General features: G+C 47.8%; 1 protein-coding gene across 14 annotated transcripts in view; it reads left to right on the top strand.

Annotated features, from left to right (window-relative positions):
• The window catches only part of PTPRF (protein tyrosine phosphatase receptor type F), a 599,167-nt gene that overhangs the window by 459,009 nt on the left and 126,749 nt on the right, over positions 1-13,409 (top strand). For all 14 annotated transcript variants that reach the window (XM_074961921.1, XM_074961920.1, XM_074961934.1 and 11 more), the window contains one exon: positions 6,368-6,556. In XM_074961921.1, coding sequence (XP_074818022.1) covers positions 6,368-6,556 — 189 coding nt within the window. The remainder of the gene's footprint in view (positions 1-6,367; positions 6,557-13,409) is intronic.

Raw genomic sequence — 13,409 nt, 5'->3', positions numbered from 1 at the left:
CCTGCCACTCACGGCTTTGTAAATGACCAGCTCACTGTCACTGATATTTTTCATTTGCGACTGCATTTCAATGCCTCTGAGGGCGGTTAGGAGGCTTGTGAAATGTATAAAGTAATCCTGATCATCTATCAAGTATAGAACTATCGTAAAGGTTCATCAGTAGAGCGTGCTCACTCCTAACATACCCTTCTGTATGTCTCTGAGATGCCACGAGAGAACAGAGTGACGTACCCAGGATAGCACAGGCCTCACCTCAGGATCCCTTTAAGAATAAATGATTTCAGCTTGGAGAGAGCTCTGGCCCATTCACTGAATGGTCACATTCTGCATATGTACCGCCCTCTCTGTGCCGTGCTGATACCCAGGGGGTCAAAAATGCACCACAGCCCTCACTCCACCTGCATTCTGCCCGTAATTCCATTTCCACCAAGCCTGTGTCTAGCTCTCCAGACCTCTGAGCAACTTCAAACAGCTGCCAGATGTGAAAGCACAAAGCAGCTTTGGATGTTACTTGTTCTTACTGAGCCCCTAAGAGTTACACTGGACTGAGAGAGACCGAGATGAGGGGCACTCTAGCAAACCAGTGGCTAGATAGGATATTTCTAGCTCAGTGACAGGTTTATGGCCCAGTATCTCACTGGGAATGAGCTGAGAACGTGCCTTTCCAGTGGTATAAAGCTTTTGATGGATTGTGTGAGATTTAACATTACAGTTATAATGGAACATATAGAAAAGGTACTTTAGACAATTTTTTGTTATTTTCAAAATATATTGGGCATCATTTTTGCTCTCCCTCTGCAGTCTGAGCAATTGGACTTATGGTACTAAGGGGGCCTGACTTTACAGGCTGAGGTATATGAAGAATAGTGCCCGTAAAAATGTTTACAGTTTTCGCTATCATTTCGTCTAAACTAGTCTTTCTGAGAAATACGTTGACACAAACTAACTCCCAACTGTTGTGGAGTAAAGGTTTTATTGGTGCCTGTTTGTGATGACCTGCAAAGCAGACTCGTGGCTTTACAACCTGCATGTACCGTGACCAGGCTCGTAGCAAATAAACGGCTCTCACCACACCATAGGGTATTTCTTCTCCCTAACAGATATGCATGCAGCTAAGGACGGCCAGTAATATCATTGGGTCTTAGGCATATAAATCTCATCCAACAAGAGAGCAGGCCTCAAAGTGTCTGTTCTCTGTGATAGATAGCGTTGACCCTGGAGAGCTCACCAGGCCGACTCCTCAGGATTCTCCTGCCAACTGCTGTATTCACCAGGGACTCCTGCTGTCCTTCCATGGAAGTGGCTGTTATCCATGTGTTTACAGCTGCACTTTGGAGCTGATCCCTGTGGTCGTGTAAGACTGAAGTTTGGGATTGACTACATGTCCCATGCCTTCACTCCAGCTGGTGCTTGGAGCAGTGCGGCAGATGGGAGAAGGGGGCATGTGTCCGGTGCCAGTGTCCTCTAGAAAAGTCATTGTCACCCAAGCTGGTGAACGAGAACAGTGATGGCAGGTGCTGAGAAGAAAGGGCAGAACAGCTGCTTTGGACAAAGGGTAGGAGCAAGGGGCAAGAGCCTGCTTCGTTCCTCCTGCTTGGGGAAAAGGGGAAGCCTTTCCCCCCGAAAGAGGAAGTACAATATGTAGGGAAAGAGGGTTCCAGAAGGGGGGCGACGTTTCACTGGCTGAACCTCAGAAAGGGGAGCTGCCAAAAGTGAGCCTGCAGCCATCCCCAGGGCATACTCTCTGGCCCTCTGCATGCAAGCATGGCACTCCCAGTTCTCTCCTAGGGGCTGGAATTCCTGCTGTCAGCAAGAGCTTGGCCTGCTTCAATGCTGGTTGAAGTTTTGCCTCTTAACTGGGAAACCACCTGGCTTTGATTCTCCCTCCCTTCTTCCTGCTGTTCCTTGTGGAATGGGAGGTGAAAGTTAAGTCGTGCTTTAGCTGCCAAGTGTGTGTTAAAAAGGGCAGTGGTGCCAGGGCTAGGCTTGCTGTGGCCCTGACACGGGCTCCCAGCCTGGTGGCAACTTGCCCTATAGCTCCCACCTTCTCTGTTTTAAAACATCTGAATCCCAAGGAAAGGAGAGCGATTTAGGGCTTGTCCACACTTGAAGATTAATTCAGATTAAAGTAAGGTGTGAATTTAAAGAGCAACAGCTATTCCGGAGTAACTGCATATGTAGACAAGCCCTCAGAGTGGTCAGTGCAGATAGTGAGAGTTAAAAGGAGCCCAGCTATGGCTGGGTTTAGTAATTAAACCTAGGTTAGATGGTCCCCCAAGGCGGGAGCAGCTGTGAGCTACTATCTCTGTTTATAGAGCTTTGAGCAGGGGGTATTTCAAAATCCCCCTCACTATTGTGGTACAGTCAGCAGGGAGGAATGAGCCCAGCTTTCGCTGTGTGTTGTTTAGTGGGTAAGCTTGAGTCAGTGCTAGTGCTCTGCCCTGCTGTGCCACCCAGATTCACCCAGCAGCAGCTCCTCTCGACGGGTAAGGGAGGGGATAGCATGCGGCTAGAAAACGGACCCAGCAGAGCATCTGACAGGCTCTGAGGCTATGAGAGAGGCGAGAATACCTCCCTCACCCTCTGGGAGGTTGATATGTGCTGCTGAAGCCCTAAGACCATCCGCCACCGCTGCAGAAGCTGCCCCTTGTATTCAAGCCCCATACAGTGTGGCCCTTTGGGGGCTACCACAATCCCACCGATACATGGAGGTGTGCAGGAGGTACTGCGTTCTCCTGGAGGGGCCCAAGGGGCCTATCCTTAGATGTCCCTGGGCATTTTACCACTCAGCTCGGATATGGGATTTTGGCTCCCTGAAGACATGCTCCTGCGCATATATACACTTACACCATCTCTGCGTCTGATTGACAAGGACCAGGCTAATCCCGTGTGGGTTTGGACTCATCACCTTGTTGATACTGACCGTTACTGTGAGTGTCCTGGAAGCCTTGTCTCTCTCCAGTGGTGTACATGGCATTGAGAGCGCAAGCGCACCCTGTGTGGAACTCCCAGCCCTGGGGACTTTTCCAGTACCCTCCCGTCCCAGCCCTGGAAAAGCTTGTGGTGGTGAGGGGCGTGCCTTTTGTGCCTTCCTGCACATTGGGCATTGGAGTGTCCAGCATTCCCTCCAGCGGGCAGAAAGCGCGATCCCTGGATCCTGTATTGTTGTGTGGTGGATGCTAAGAGCGCGATGCTGTGGGGCTCTCCCCCAGATCACCGTCTCCCACTCCTATAGCATGGTCCTAGATTGCTCTCTTGTACCCTATGAAGTTAAGGGTGGAGCCTAACATCTGTCTGTGCTTCATCACAAAATTCTTTCCTCGTCTTTGATTTAGTCATGCACGAAAGATACACAGGTCAGTGCCCCACGTGGAGGTCTGACTCCGGCAACTGGAATCAATATTGAACTTGTGTGGAAGATTCCTTTGTCTGAAGTGCCTATGGGCCAGGATCTTTGTAGATAACAAGGGAATCTCTTGCACAAATGCTTGGTTTTGATTTGGTGATAGTTAAGGCTACGTTTTAGTCATGGGTGTAAAAGTAAAAGTCACAGGCAGGTCAGGGGCAGTAAACAAAAATTCACGGCCCATGACCTGTCCATAACTTCTACTATATACCCCTGACTAAATCTTTGGGGGCAGGGAGCAGTTGCCCTGGGGTGCCATGGGTGCATGGGGGGACAGCCCAGGTGCTGGTGGGGGGCATGGCCCAGGACCCCCGCTGGTGCTGGACGGGGACGGCAACGGCCCAGGACCCCCCGTTGGTGCTGGAGATGGGGCGGGTGGGCAGCGGTGCACAGCAGTTGATGCTGCGGGGGGAGGGAGGGTTGGTGGAGCCGGCAGGCTCCCTACCTGGCTCTGCATCTCTTCCACCCCAGCAGCAGCAGAGTTTGGCTGTGGGTTGGGGCACGGGATGGGGAGAGGTGGGCTCTGGGTGGCGCTTACCTGGGGGGCTCCCCGGAAGTGGCGATATCCCCCTCGCTCAGCTCCTAGGCGGAGGCGTGGCCCGAGACTGCCCCAGCAGCTGCCGGTGCGACTGGCCCAGGGGCTGCCTGAGCTGTCCCCAGGCCAGGCGCACTGGCCACTGCAGAAGTCACAGCGGTCACAGAAAGTCACGGAATCTGTGACTTCCGTGACAAACTTGCAGCCTTAGTGATAGTTTAATGCTAAATCTCCATGCATGATTTGGATCAAGTTAATTACTTGATACTTTGCTTCACGTGTTCTGTGTAAACTCTTAAGCAAGCCAGAAAAGACTGTGTAAATATTCAGCGTGGTATTAAATTAAAAAGCACTTTGGGGTTTCAGCCTCCCCAGACTGAACATCTGCTTTCACATCGCAGATAGCAAGGTGCTGGGCTTCAAGGACACCTGGCTGTGCGCCGAAGGAAATTAATTGTTTACCACTGTTTGTGTATCTCCCTTCACAGTTTAGTCTATGCCACTCTATACTGTGGTGTCTCTCCTGTGAACTAAGGCGCAATATGTGTTGTGGTTGTGTCAGTGCTGTTGTTGCTGGTTACTGAATGCTGGCTCTGGTGTCTTTCTGTTTAAGCGCTGTGTGCCTTTTGTCTTTGAAAATCAGTGGAGTGCAAATAAAAAAAGGAACTAGTTTTCAGTGGTACCTTTCAAAAAAACCTCCTGTGTTTGCTGGTATGGGGGAGGTTTCTAGGGAGGCCAGACTGGGAGACAAAATATGGCTTATGCTCTTAATAAGCCTCAGTAGCTTTTTCCCTTTAGAAAACCCTGGCTGCCCCTCACATCCAAACACAGAAGCAACATTCTAGTGCATTGTTTTGTTTACAGCAGATGTTGCCTTGTGCTGTAGAATCCTGATGCACAAACAAGTGGGAAGTGTCTTGGGGATTCTCCCGAGATCTTAGGAAAGGATGTTTAAGATTAGTCACCAAATGTTCCTAGTTTGTGCTGCAAATGTGGAACTTTAAAATAAAAGACACAACCAAAGTATCTTCTTGTTCGTGCTTCTCTGAGGGTGGGTAAAATATGGGGACGGTAGGATCCCAGGGAAAGGAATGTAAAAATCGAGGTATGGTGGGGTCACAATCTTGTTGGACTTTGGGGGAACCGTCGGGCCTGGTAGGTTTGAAATGTTCCAGTGAGCGGAAGGGGCAGATTAGCAGGCAAGGAGAGGGGTTGCTTAAGTTCTGCTCTCAAACTAGAGAAAACAGGAGCCTGCTGAAAATAATTGAATTTTTAGTGCTTTTCAGGATCCTTAATGTTCTCCTGGCTCTCTCTTTGCGTGGAAGTGTGTCCTTTTTCATTGCCATTCAGGCTTAGTAGAGTACAGTACATCTTGCCACAGAAGTGAGTAAATGAGCTCTGTCCTGCCCTTCTTTGCTGAATGGCTGTTCTGAAGCTTCCTCCGTTTTTCAGCACAGGCTACTTAACACATTCAGCCAAGCCTACCTGTGCACGTACAGCAGCAGCACACGGAATTGGCCTTTCCTTTCCAAGCCGTTCTATCTGTGCTTTTCACAGTTCAGCATGGGGATGCTTTCATTTATAATATAGCAGTAAGCCACACCAGCGTGTGCATTAGTCATCTCTTGCACACCTCCGATGCTTTCAGCTGCCTAGGAAGTCCATCGGGAGCTTCCTAATGCACAGCCTGGCATTGCTCTTCGTGGTTAGATGTAAAGTTTACATTCGTTTGTTTCTAATAACCTCTTTAACACCAGTTTTTGGGGCAGGGAGAGATTTGTAATGGATCTTTCCGTTGGGAAGACTCATGCTCTCTTGACAATTTGTATTGTTTAGTATGTTTGTTTGTTTGTTTGTTTGCAAGGTGCCTTGGCTTATTTGACCTGATGGTTGGCTGCATGTCTGTGTAGCATCCAGAACACCTCTCTCTTCTTGCATAAAGACAGACACCTGCTCTGAGAGTTTATTAACAACAATAGATAGAGCTTATGCATCGGTGAAAATCGTGGGCATGTCCCACGGCAGCTGATTCAAACAGAGTTCAATTTAGCAGCGGCCCCTGTTGCTGCAGTGAGTGCTCATTATAGAGGCTAGAGCGCTTTGGGGGTTTGCAAGCTTCTCAGGCCATGTCTATACGTAAAGAGCTCTCCTGTCAGCATAAAAAACCCACCTCCACGAGCGGGAGAAGCTCCCCCGCCAACATAGCGCTGTGCACACGAGCGCTTATGTCGGTGTAACACCTGGTGCTCAGGGGGTGGAATACTCACACCCCTGAGCTGCCGTCGGCCGTAGTGTGGACATAACCACAGTGGGGGAGTTGGGCTGATGCTCTCCAGCAGAGGCACAGATGCTGCAGCATGGCACTGGATCCCATTACTGTGCAACCTGTAACTCATCAGTCTGGTGTGTGTTGTTTCCTATTGCAGAAGATCACCTCCCATCTGGCTTTCCAACCATTGACATGGGCCCGCAGCTGAAGGTGGTAGAAAAGGCCCGCACAGCCACAATGCTCTGCGCTGCCAGTGGCAACCCCGATCCTGAAATCTCTTGGTTCAAGGACTTCCTTCCTGTGGATACAGGAACTAGCAATGGGCGCATCAAGCAGCTCCGTTCAGGTAAGGCCGCAAAGCAAGTAAGGCTTCCCTTCTCCTTCGCTCTTCCCTCCCAACCTGTTGCCATTATAGCTTTTTGCATATTATTCTGAGGTGCAGCTATGCACCTAAACCCAGACGTTAACTTTGTCCCCATTGTGATATGAAAACCAACCTTTGGGGGCCAGTTTCCTCTGGCAGGATATCATGGCCTGCTAGAGAGAGAGATTAGCACGGACATGCCTTTGGGAACATCACACAGATTCCTCTGTCAGTCGGGGTGTTGGCTGAGGAGGCTAGCTCATAATGAGACTGCCTCAGATTCAGGGCAAGGTCAGACACTTCACCACAGCTCAGCAGGCGCTCAGATCCTACGGTGATGAGCGCAGTGTAAGAACCTCTCTAGAACAGAATAGAGAATACAGCACACAGGATGTCAAGGACCAGAGGCTGCTACGTTATGGCCCAGAGCCGTCAAGACAACACCCTTTTTTCTCTTGAAGTCTTCACCAGTCTCCACATTTGGCAGAACAAGGATAAAGAAAAACCAAGAAGTCGAGTAGCAAATAAATGACTGGTCTGTAGATTTCAAGAACAGAAACGTGGTTACCAGGCTGCACTTTCTTATTTCTTATTTAACGAGTTAAATACAAGAATGTGCAATACATGCTGCAGACTTCTCTCTAACACTCTGGCACAAACTAGTCTGCTCCAATGGATGGAAATGCACTTGGGCCTCTTAATAATGCTCTCTTGCATTTCTGTCATGTCTTTCCATCCTGCAGGATCTCAAAGCCCTTTACAAAATTAAACTACATAAAAGGATTGCTTAATGTATTGCTCAGATACAGCCACATCTGGGGTGAAACACAGCAGCTGTTTAACAATGCATAGCAGCACTACCCCACAGGGCTGGAAGTAAGGAATCCTGTGGTAGTCAGTTGAAAGCGCAGAAGGGAGTTGATATGGTGCCTCCTGACTAGAAATAAGATAATGCAGCCTGTGTTGCCTGGCTGCGGTATCTACTGGCACCCAAAAGGCATAATTTGCCTTGTCCAGAGCTGCCAGGGCATTCCTATATTCTCTCCTTATAACATGGACATTTAATGTGTGCCCTTCTTGTGCAACCTGACTGTGGTGCTCTGTCTCTTGTCCTAGCATGGAACAGCCTTTAACGGGGAGAGTGGGTAATTAGCAACCTCTGTCACCTACATTAGAACTTAGCCTGGCATTCTGGTTTCACCTAGATATGCTAGTGAGCACTAATTACACTAATACATTTCCAGCTTAGGAAATTTCACAGTGACCTTTAGCTTTTCTCCCCAACAAACCTGGTTTAATCTTGGTATGTTTGTCCTGAAAGAAAATATCACACTCATTAATTATTCCTGGAGGCATTAGGTAAGCAGCAGTAGGAAAGTGCTATGGATATTTTGTTTTTCATAACTGACTAAATCAGCATCCGCAGGTAAAACTGTAAATAAGAGAGCCAGCTCTGATGCACTTGCTCTCTGCATCCTCTTTATGGGCACTTGTCCATCTCCTGTCTGCTGGGCGAGCTTGGAGAGACAGCTAGAGTGTAAAAACAATAAGCCCTGCCATAGTGTCCAAGTTTTGTTTCCTTTTTCCTGTTCTCAAGACACGTGTCAATTGAATTTCACTGGGGATTCAAACTCTAGAATTTGACTGCTTGTTGAAGAGACTGTAATTACCAAGGGAGGTATCAAGGGAACCTTTTAGAAATCAATGAGCAACACACATCCTCAGTCCTGTGACGGAAATTGATTAGACTTTAGTGTAGTTTCAGCACAGCAGACTTCCAAGTGTGGGTGAGGGTTTTGTTTTTAGGGGTGGGGAAGGAGGATGCAAAGCCAATGTTAGGATGAAGATTCTCCCACCTCCTAACAAAAGTGGGAATCAAGTAATTTACACCATGAGACTCTGGCTTCTCCTGGGTTAGAATTTAGCAGCTGCCAGCTTATGGTCATTCCTGTAAGTACAATTTGAGCTAGAACTGGGTGTGGAATATGGATCCTTCCTTCCCCTCTGCAGTTGTCCTGTTTGTACCAGTGTAATAGATCAGGCAGTCCCTGATCCAATCCACCAGCTGCTATTAGAGACTCCAGCAGAATTTGATAATGAAGGAAAGTTGTTTTTCAGAAGAAAATAAATGTAAACAAGCATTTCATTATGAAGTATTCATCTTCCCACAAAAAAGGGGTCTCTGCTCCATTTAGAGCAAAATCATCTGATACAACAGTATCTCCCAGCCAGCCTGGTTTCAGCTCAGACTGTCGCGGTCTGAGCACAAACTCATTTCATTTAATTTAATTAAAACTAATAAGACCCAGACCGATGGAATGTAGTTAAAATAGTTGCATATAAAGAGTAACGTCTAGCCATTTCATATACGTGATTTCCTAACAAAGTCTTCACCCAGCACACAGTCGTTTGCTATATATTATTTTCCAAAAGGGCCAGAGTTCTACCTCAGACATATTGAATGTCAGTCTGAAAATGCCAAAGCCGCTTTGGAAATCTACATTCTCCCTTGTGAGAGAGAGTTTTTTCCCCTTTATTTCTTCAGGCTCCTGGTGCAGTATGAACAGCTAGATAGATAATAAGTCAGATAGTTAGAAAAGGTGCTCTCCTTTGACACCCCGATTTACATGGGCTGGCTCTAGGGGGCTTCAGACAGAAGCTTTGAAATAATGTGCAGTCAGACCATGTATACTCAAGATGGGCTCTGCCCAGAACTTTCTAGAGGTCTAGTCTTCCTCTGACAGGGGTCCTGGAGAGCATGTGCATTGCGAGGAAGACCAGTTGTAGCCTTATTGGGATCCAGGAAGTGGGCGGGCAAAGCCCGCCCACTGCTAAAGGATCCCCCCCCAGCCTAAGGGGGGTTTCCACAGGACCTGGGAAACCAAATAATTACGGGGGACAACTAATGAACAACAGGGACAGGAGTGCAGTCAAAGGGTCAAACGAAGGGAACCTGACGGGGACACCGAGCAGAGAACCTCGGACAGCACCCACTGCTCCTCAAAGGTGTCAAGGGAGTCAGTGGACGCCGCCCAGAGGAACTCTGCCCGGAGGTGTGAACGGACAGAGGATCGGAAATAGGCCCCACAGTCGCAGGAGACTCCATCGGCCAACCTCCTCACCCTGGTTTTATAGATGGCCACTTTAGCCAGGGCCAAGAGGAGGTTGACCAGGAGGTCCCGCAACTTAGCCTTAGGCAGGTTTAGTTCCATAACACTACCAGCTGGAGTCTTTGTCAGAAAGAAAACTCCTATTCATGTATGTCCTGGGTGTCATTCCTGCCACTTGTCTGTTATTTATATACATGCGTATATGCATTTTTTAGTAAACTTTCTTATAGTTAGCTGGCTCCTTAGTTTCTTTTTATAAAAGGAATGTATCCCCACCCAGGAACAAAATCTTTCTGTTCCTTAATGTCAAGTCTTGTGTATTATTGCAAATTGGGGTGGGGCTATTCCACATACACACAGTTCTTCTACAGAGTTCAACACAGCAGTAGGTACAAGATCTTCTCTAGCTTGTCAGATAGACAATCCAGGATCCGATCCTACCTGGCTGTATTAAACATTTCCGGTACTAAACTTACCAGTATCTCCTTCCTCTTGTGGTAAGTAGGCTTTGCCACAAACCAATTACTCGGAAAGACCCAAGTGATTCTGTCCTGGAAGTACAACTTCCTGTCAGTGCCTCATAATCATCAACAAAGGTCACAGGATGTAAGGCCTAGTCTGCATTGGAGAAATTTACCCTGACTGCTAACCATTTTAAAACTGGCTCTGCTAAACCGATTTTAAAACAGCTGGAGATGTAGTATACTAAGTGATTTTAAAACGGGTTCTGGCAACCAGGAGTCTAGTTTACATTATGGCTCCAACTGGTTTTAAAATAGATTTAGGGGAATTTGTTTTCAAACTAGTTAGTGATCTGGAGACAATTTTCCCAGTGTAGACCAGGTCTAAGCGTTTCTGTTGATGCTCAGGAGCTCACTTTGAATTTTAGGGTCTTGAGCAGAGAACCTTTAATTCAGTACAGCTCTCTGAAGGACCCTCTTGCAAAGTTTATGGTATTCAGACCTTTCAACCTGTTGGTCACTTCCAACACATGGGTTCAGGATTCATATTCAAGGAAGCGTTTCTGCCTTGCTCATGAGAAAATTGTTTGATAAAATTTTTAAAAAAAAAATTGTAAGAAAGTAATGTTGGAACCAGATGTTCCATTTATCCTGAATGCTAACAAAGACTCATATGTGTCGGACTGGAAGGGAACTGAGTACGTCCTCTAGTCCAGTCCCCGGCACTGAGGCAGGACTAAGTATTATCTAGAACATCCCTGACAGGTGTTTAAAACAGGTTAGACAAACAAAGTCTTTCTGCCCCCACCCCCACTGAGGTTAGAAGAGGAAATGTTTCACTAACACTGTTTTGTGAGGCCAAAAATTCTGCATCTGTTAAACAGCTTTGTTTAACAAGAGTCATCCTGTTCATGATGTATTTTAATTCATAGCGACTAGAACTGTGTCCTGGACCTGGCGATTGCTAACAGGCAGCTCATTTGATATTCAAGTCACGAAACATGGCTCTGCAGAAGACCCCCAATCGTTCTCAGTGCAAGTGTGATGCCTCATTCCATGGTGGCCGTGTGCGCGGCTGCCTACCTAGATTATCCCTGGGTAGTTGCGCACTCTGAGTTGTTAGCAAACATGTTCTCTCCAGTTATGCTGCTTCACTTAGATGCCTGCTCTTCAGATCTGTTACTTGTGGTTGACAGCCTAGAGGCTATCGCTGTTGTCAGATCACTGGGGTGCTCAGCCATCTGAGAAAGTGATCCTGCAAGAAGCTGAGCACCTTCTGCTTCTCCCGCTTCCATTACAGTTGTGCCCAAAAGCCCCAGTCAGGCTTGGGGCTCTTTTGCGTTGGGCACTGCATGGACGCACAGGAGGAGATAGTCCCTGTCCCAAACAGCTTACCGAATCCAAGAACATTAAAATTGTTTATTTCATCGAGTGTGGAAGGTGCTCAGAGTCTGGTAGGAGGCTCTTGCCTCCTGTCAAGATCAGGTTGTAAATCCAGAAAGCATATGGGCATCTGGCTGAAAAGAAGAACTGCATAATAGCATGGTCCAAAAGGATACAGTTCCCCATGTGAAGGGTGTGAGCTCTCTCAGGAGTGGGCTGAGCAGACAGATGGCCCAGACAAAACGTTTAGAGAGATGAACTACAGAGTAAGAATTTGTCATTCTTTGAATGTTTGTCCATGTGGCTGTCAGTGCATGAGATGTATGCACACACCAATAAGGGGGTCCACACCGGTAAAGCTCTGAAGGACCACAGTTACTGTGCAAGGTAAGTAACCTTCTCTCTTGTTGTCACATTCCCTAACAATGGCTTGCCTTAAATAGGGCTTCATTTGAAACTAGCTGATACCAGCTGAACTGAGCTTTCTGGGATGGGGGTATTACTAAACCCAGCTTCCTGCTATGTTCAGTGTGAGATACTCGGAAACTGGGATTAGGGGGGTGAACTATGTGTCTGTGAAGAGGTACTGGATTGACAGCCTTAAGGCGAGTCTGTGTCCAGCAGAAATCAGCCCCTCACTCTCCACCAGTGGAAAGGGCTAGGGCCACGCAGCCGCTGGTGTTTCTAGACCTGCTCTGGGTGGAGCTATCAGTCCCACCAGTAAAAATACTCAAGCCCTGTCCGTACTAATGCTTCCATCATCACTATGGTGGCTGCAGCTGCACCAGTGGGAATTATGGGTCAGGCAAGGCCACAGAGACTGAAGTCTACACTTATCTAGAGAATGGGTCCATCACAGACAGTGGCAGTGCCAGCTTCCCCTATATACTCTCCTGCCAATGTGCATCAACCTGCACCTCCAGTGAGGGAGAGGGCCCAGGCTAATTTAATGCCAGTTACTGAGGTTGTGAACTGTTAAGTTCTCTCACTTACGATGAGCACTTCAGCCCTTCAGTGCAAACAAAGGACTAGGCTGAAAGCTTGGGATGCCCTTTGTCATAAGCTTGCCTAGCCATCACAGGACACAAGCTGGGCTCAGTTATTAATCTGTCCAAGTGTTTGTCATGCTGCCAGCTTCATGGTCTGTTCTGTAATTAAGCATTTTGGGGTATGAGGGGGAATCGGTCTTGTCCTGTGATTTTTGAGGAATCGTTGCCTGTGTTCTTTCTGTCACGCTGAGCATCCCACAGGAAAGTGTTATAGGAGCTCCTCGAATGCCATGTTTTCCACAAACATCCCCACATCAGTGTTCCTCTGAGTGGAGAATGAAAATGTCCCAAGCCTGGCAGGGTGACTAGGCCCCTGAATGAATATTGTTCTTCTGCACCGTGAGCCTCCTGCAAGAGCTGGCTTAGGCTACTAGGCCAGAGGGATTGAGCTGTAGTGCGGGGAGAAGATGAGCCCATCACACTTAGCTTGAGGGAATCTGTTTCAAGTGCGCACTTGCTCCTGGAGCTCTGTGTAGACAATTGCGTATTAGAGAAAAGGGCCTAACTACTGTGGTGGGTAGATTTAACGACTGGCTTCAAATCACCATGGTGTTAGCGTAAAACTATAAACCCCACTTCAGCCGGCCAAGAGCATGGAAGGAATTCCTGGATTCTGCTCCAGGGATGTTTTCTCTGTGTCGTTTCCATGCCTGTGTGGGGGAGTGACCTTCTGTGCTGAGGCTTTTTACATGGGGTGGAATAGGCAGAGAAAACCAGCGGCTTCAGAGAAAGCTGAGCACTTACCAAACTTTCCACCTGGGCAACGAAAAATAACCCTCTGCTCCCTGTCTGTGCAGCATCAGTGCTGTGCACGTATCTCTGGCTGTCACTG

This window comes from Natator depressus, chromosome 8 (assembly GCF_965152275.1).
Source record: "Natator depressus isolate rNatDep1 chromosome 8, rNatDep2.hap1, whole genome shotgun sequence".
Taxonomy (NCBI): Eukaryota; Metazoa; Chordata; order Testudines; family Cheloniidae; genus Natator; species Natator depressus.
The sequence above is the reverse complement of the archived record's forward strand: the minus strand, read 5'-3'. Positions and strand labels throughout refer to the sequence as shown.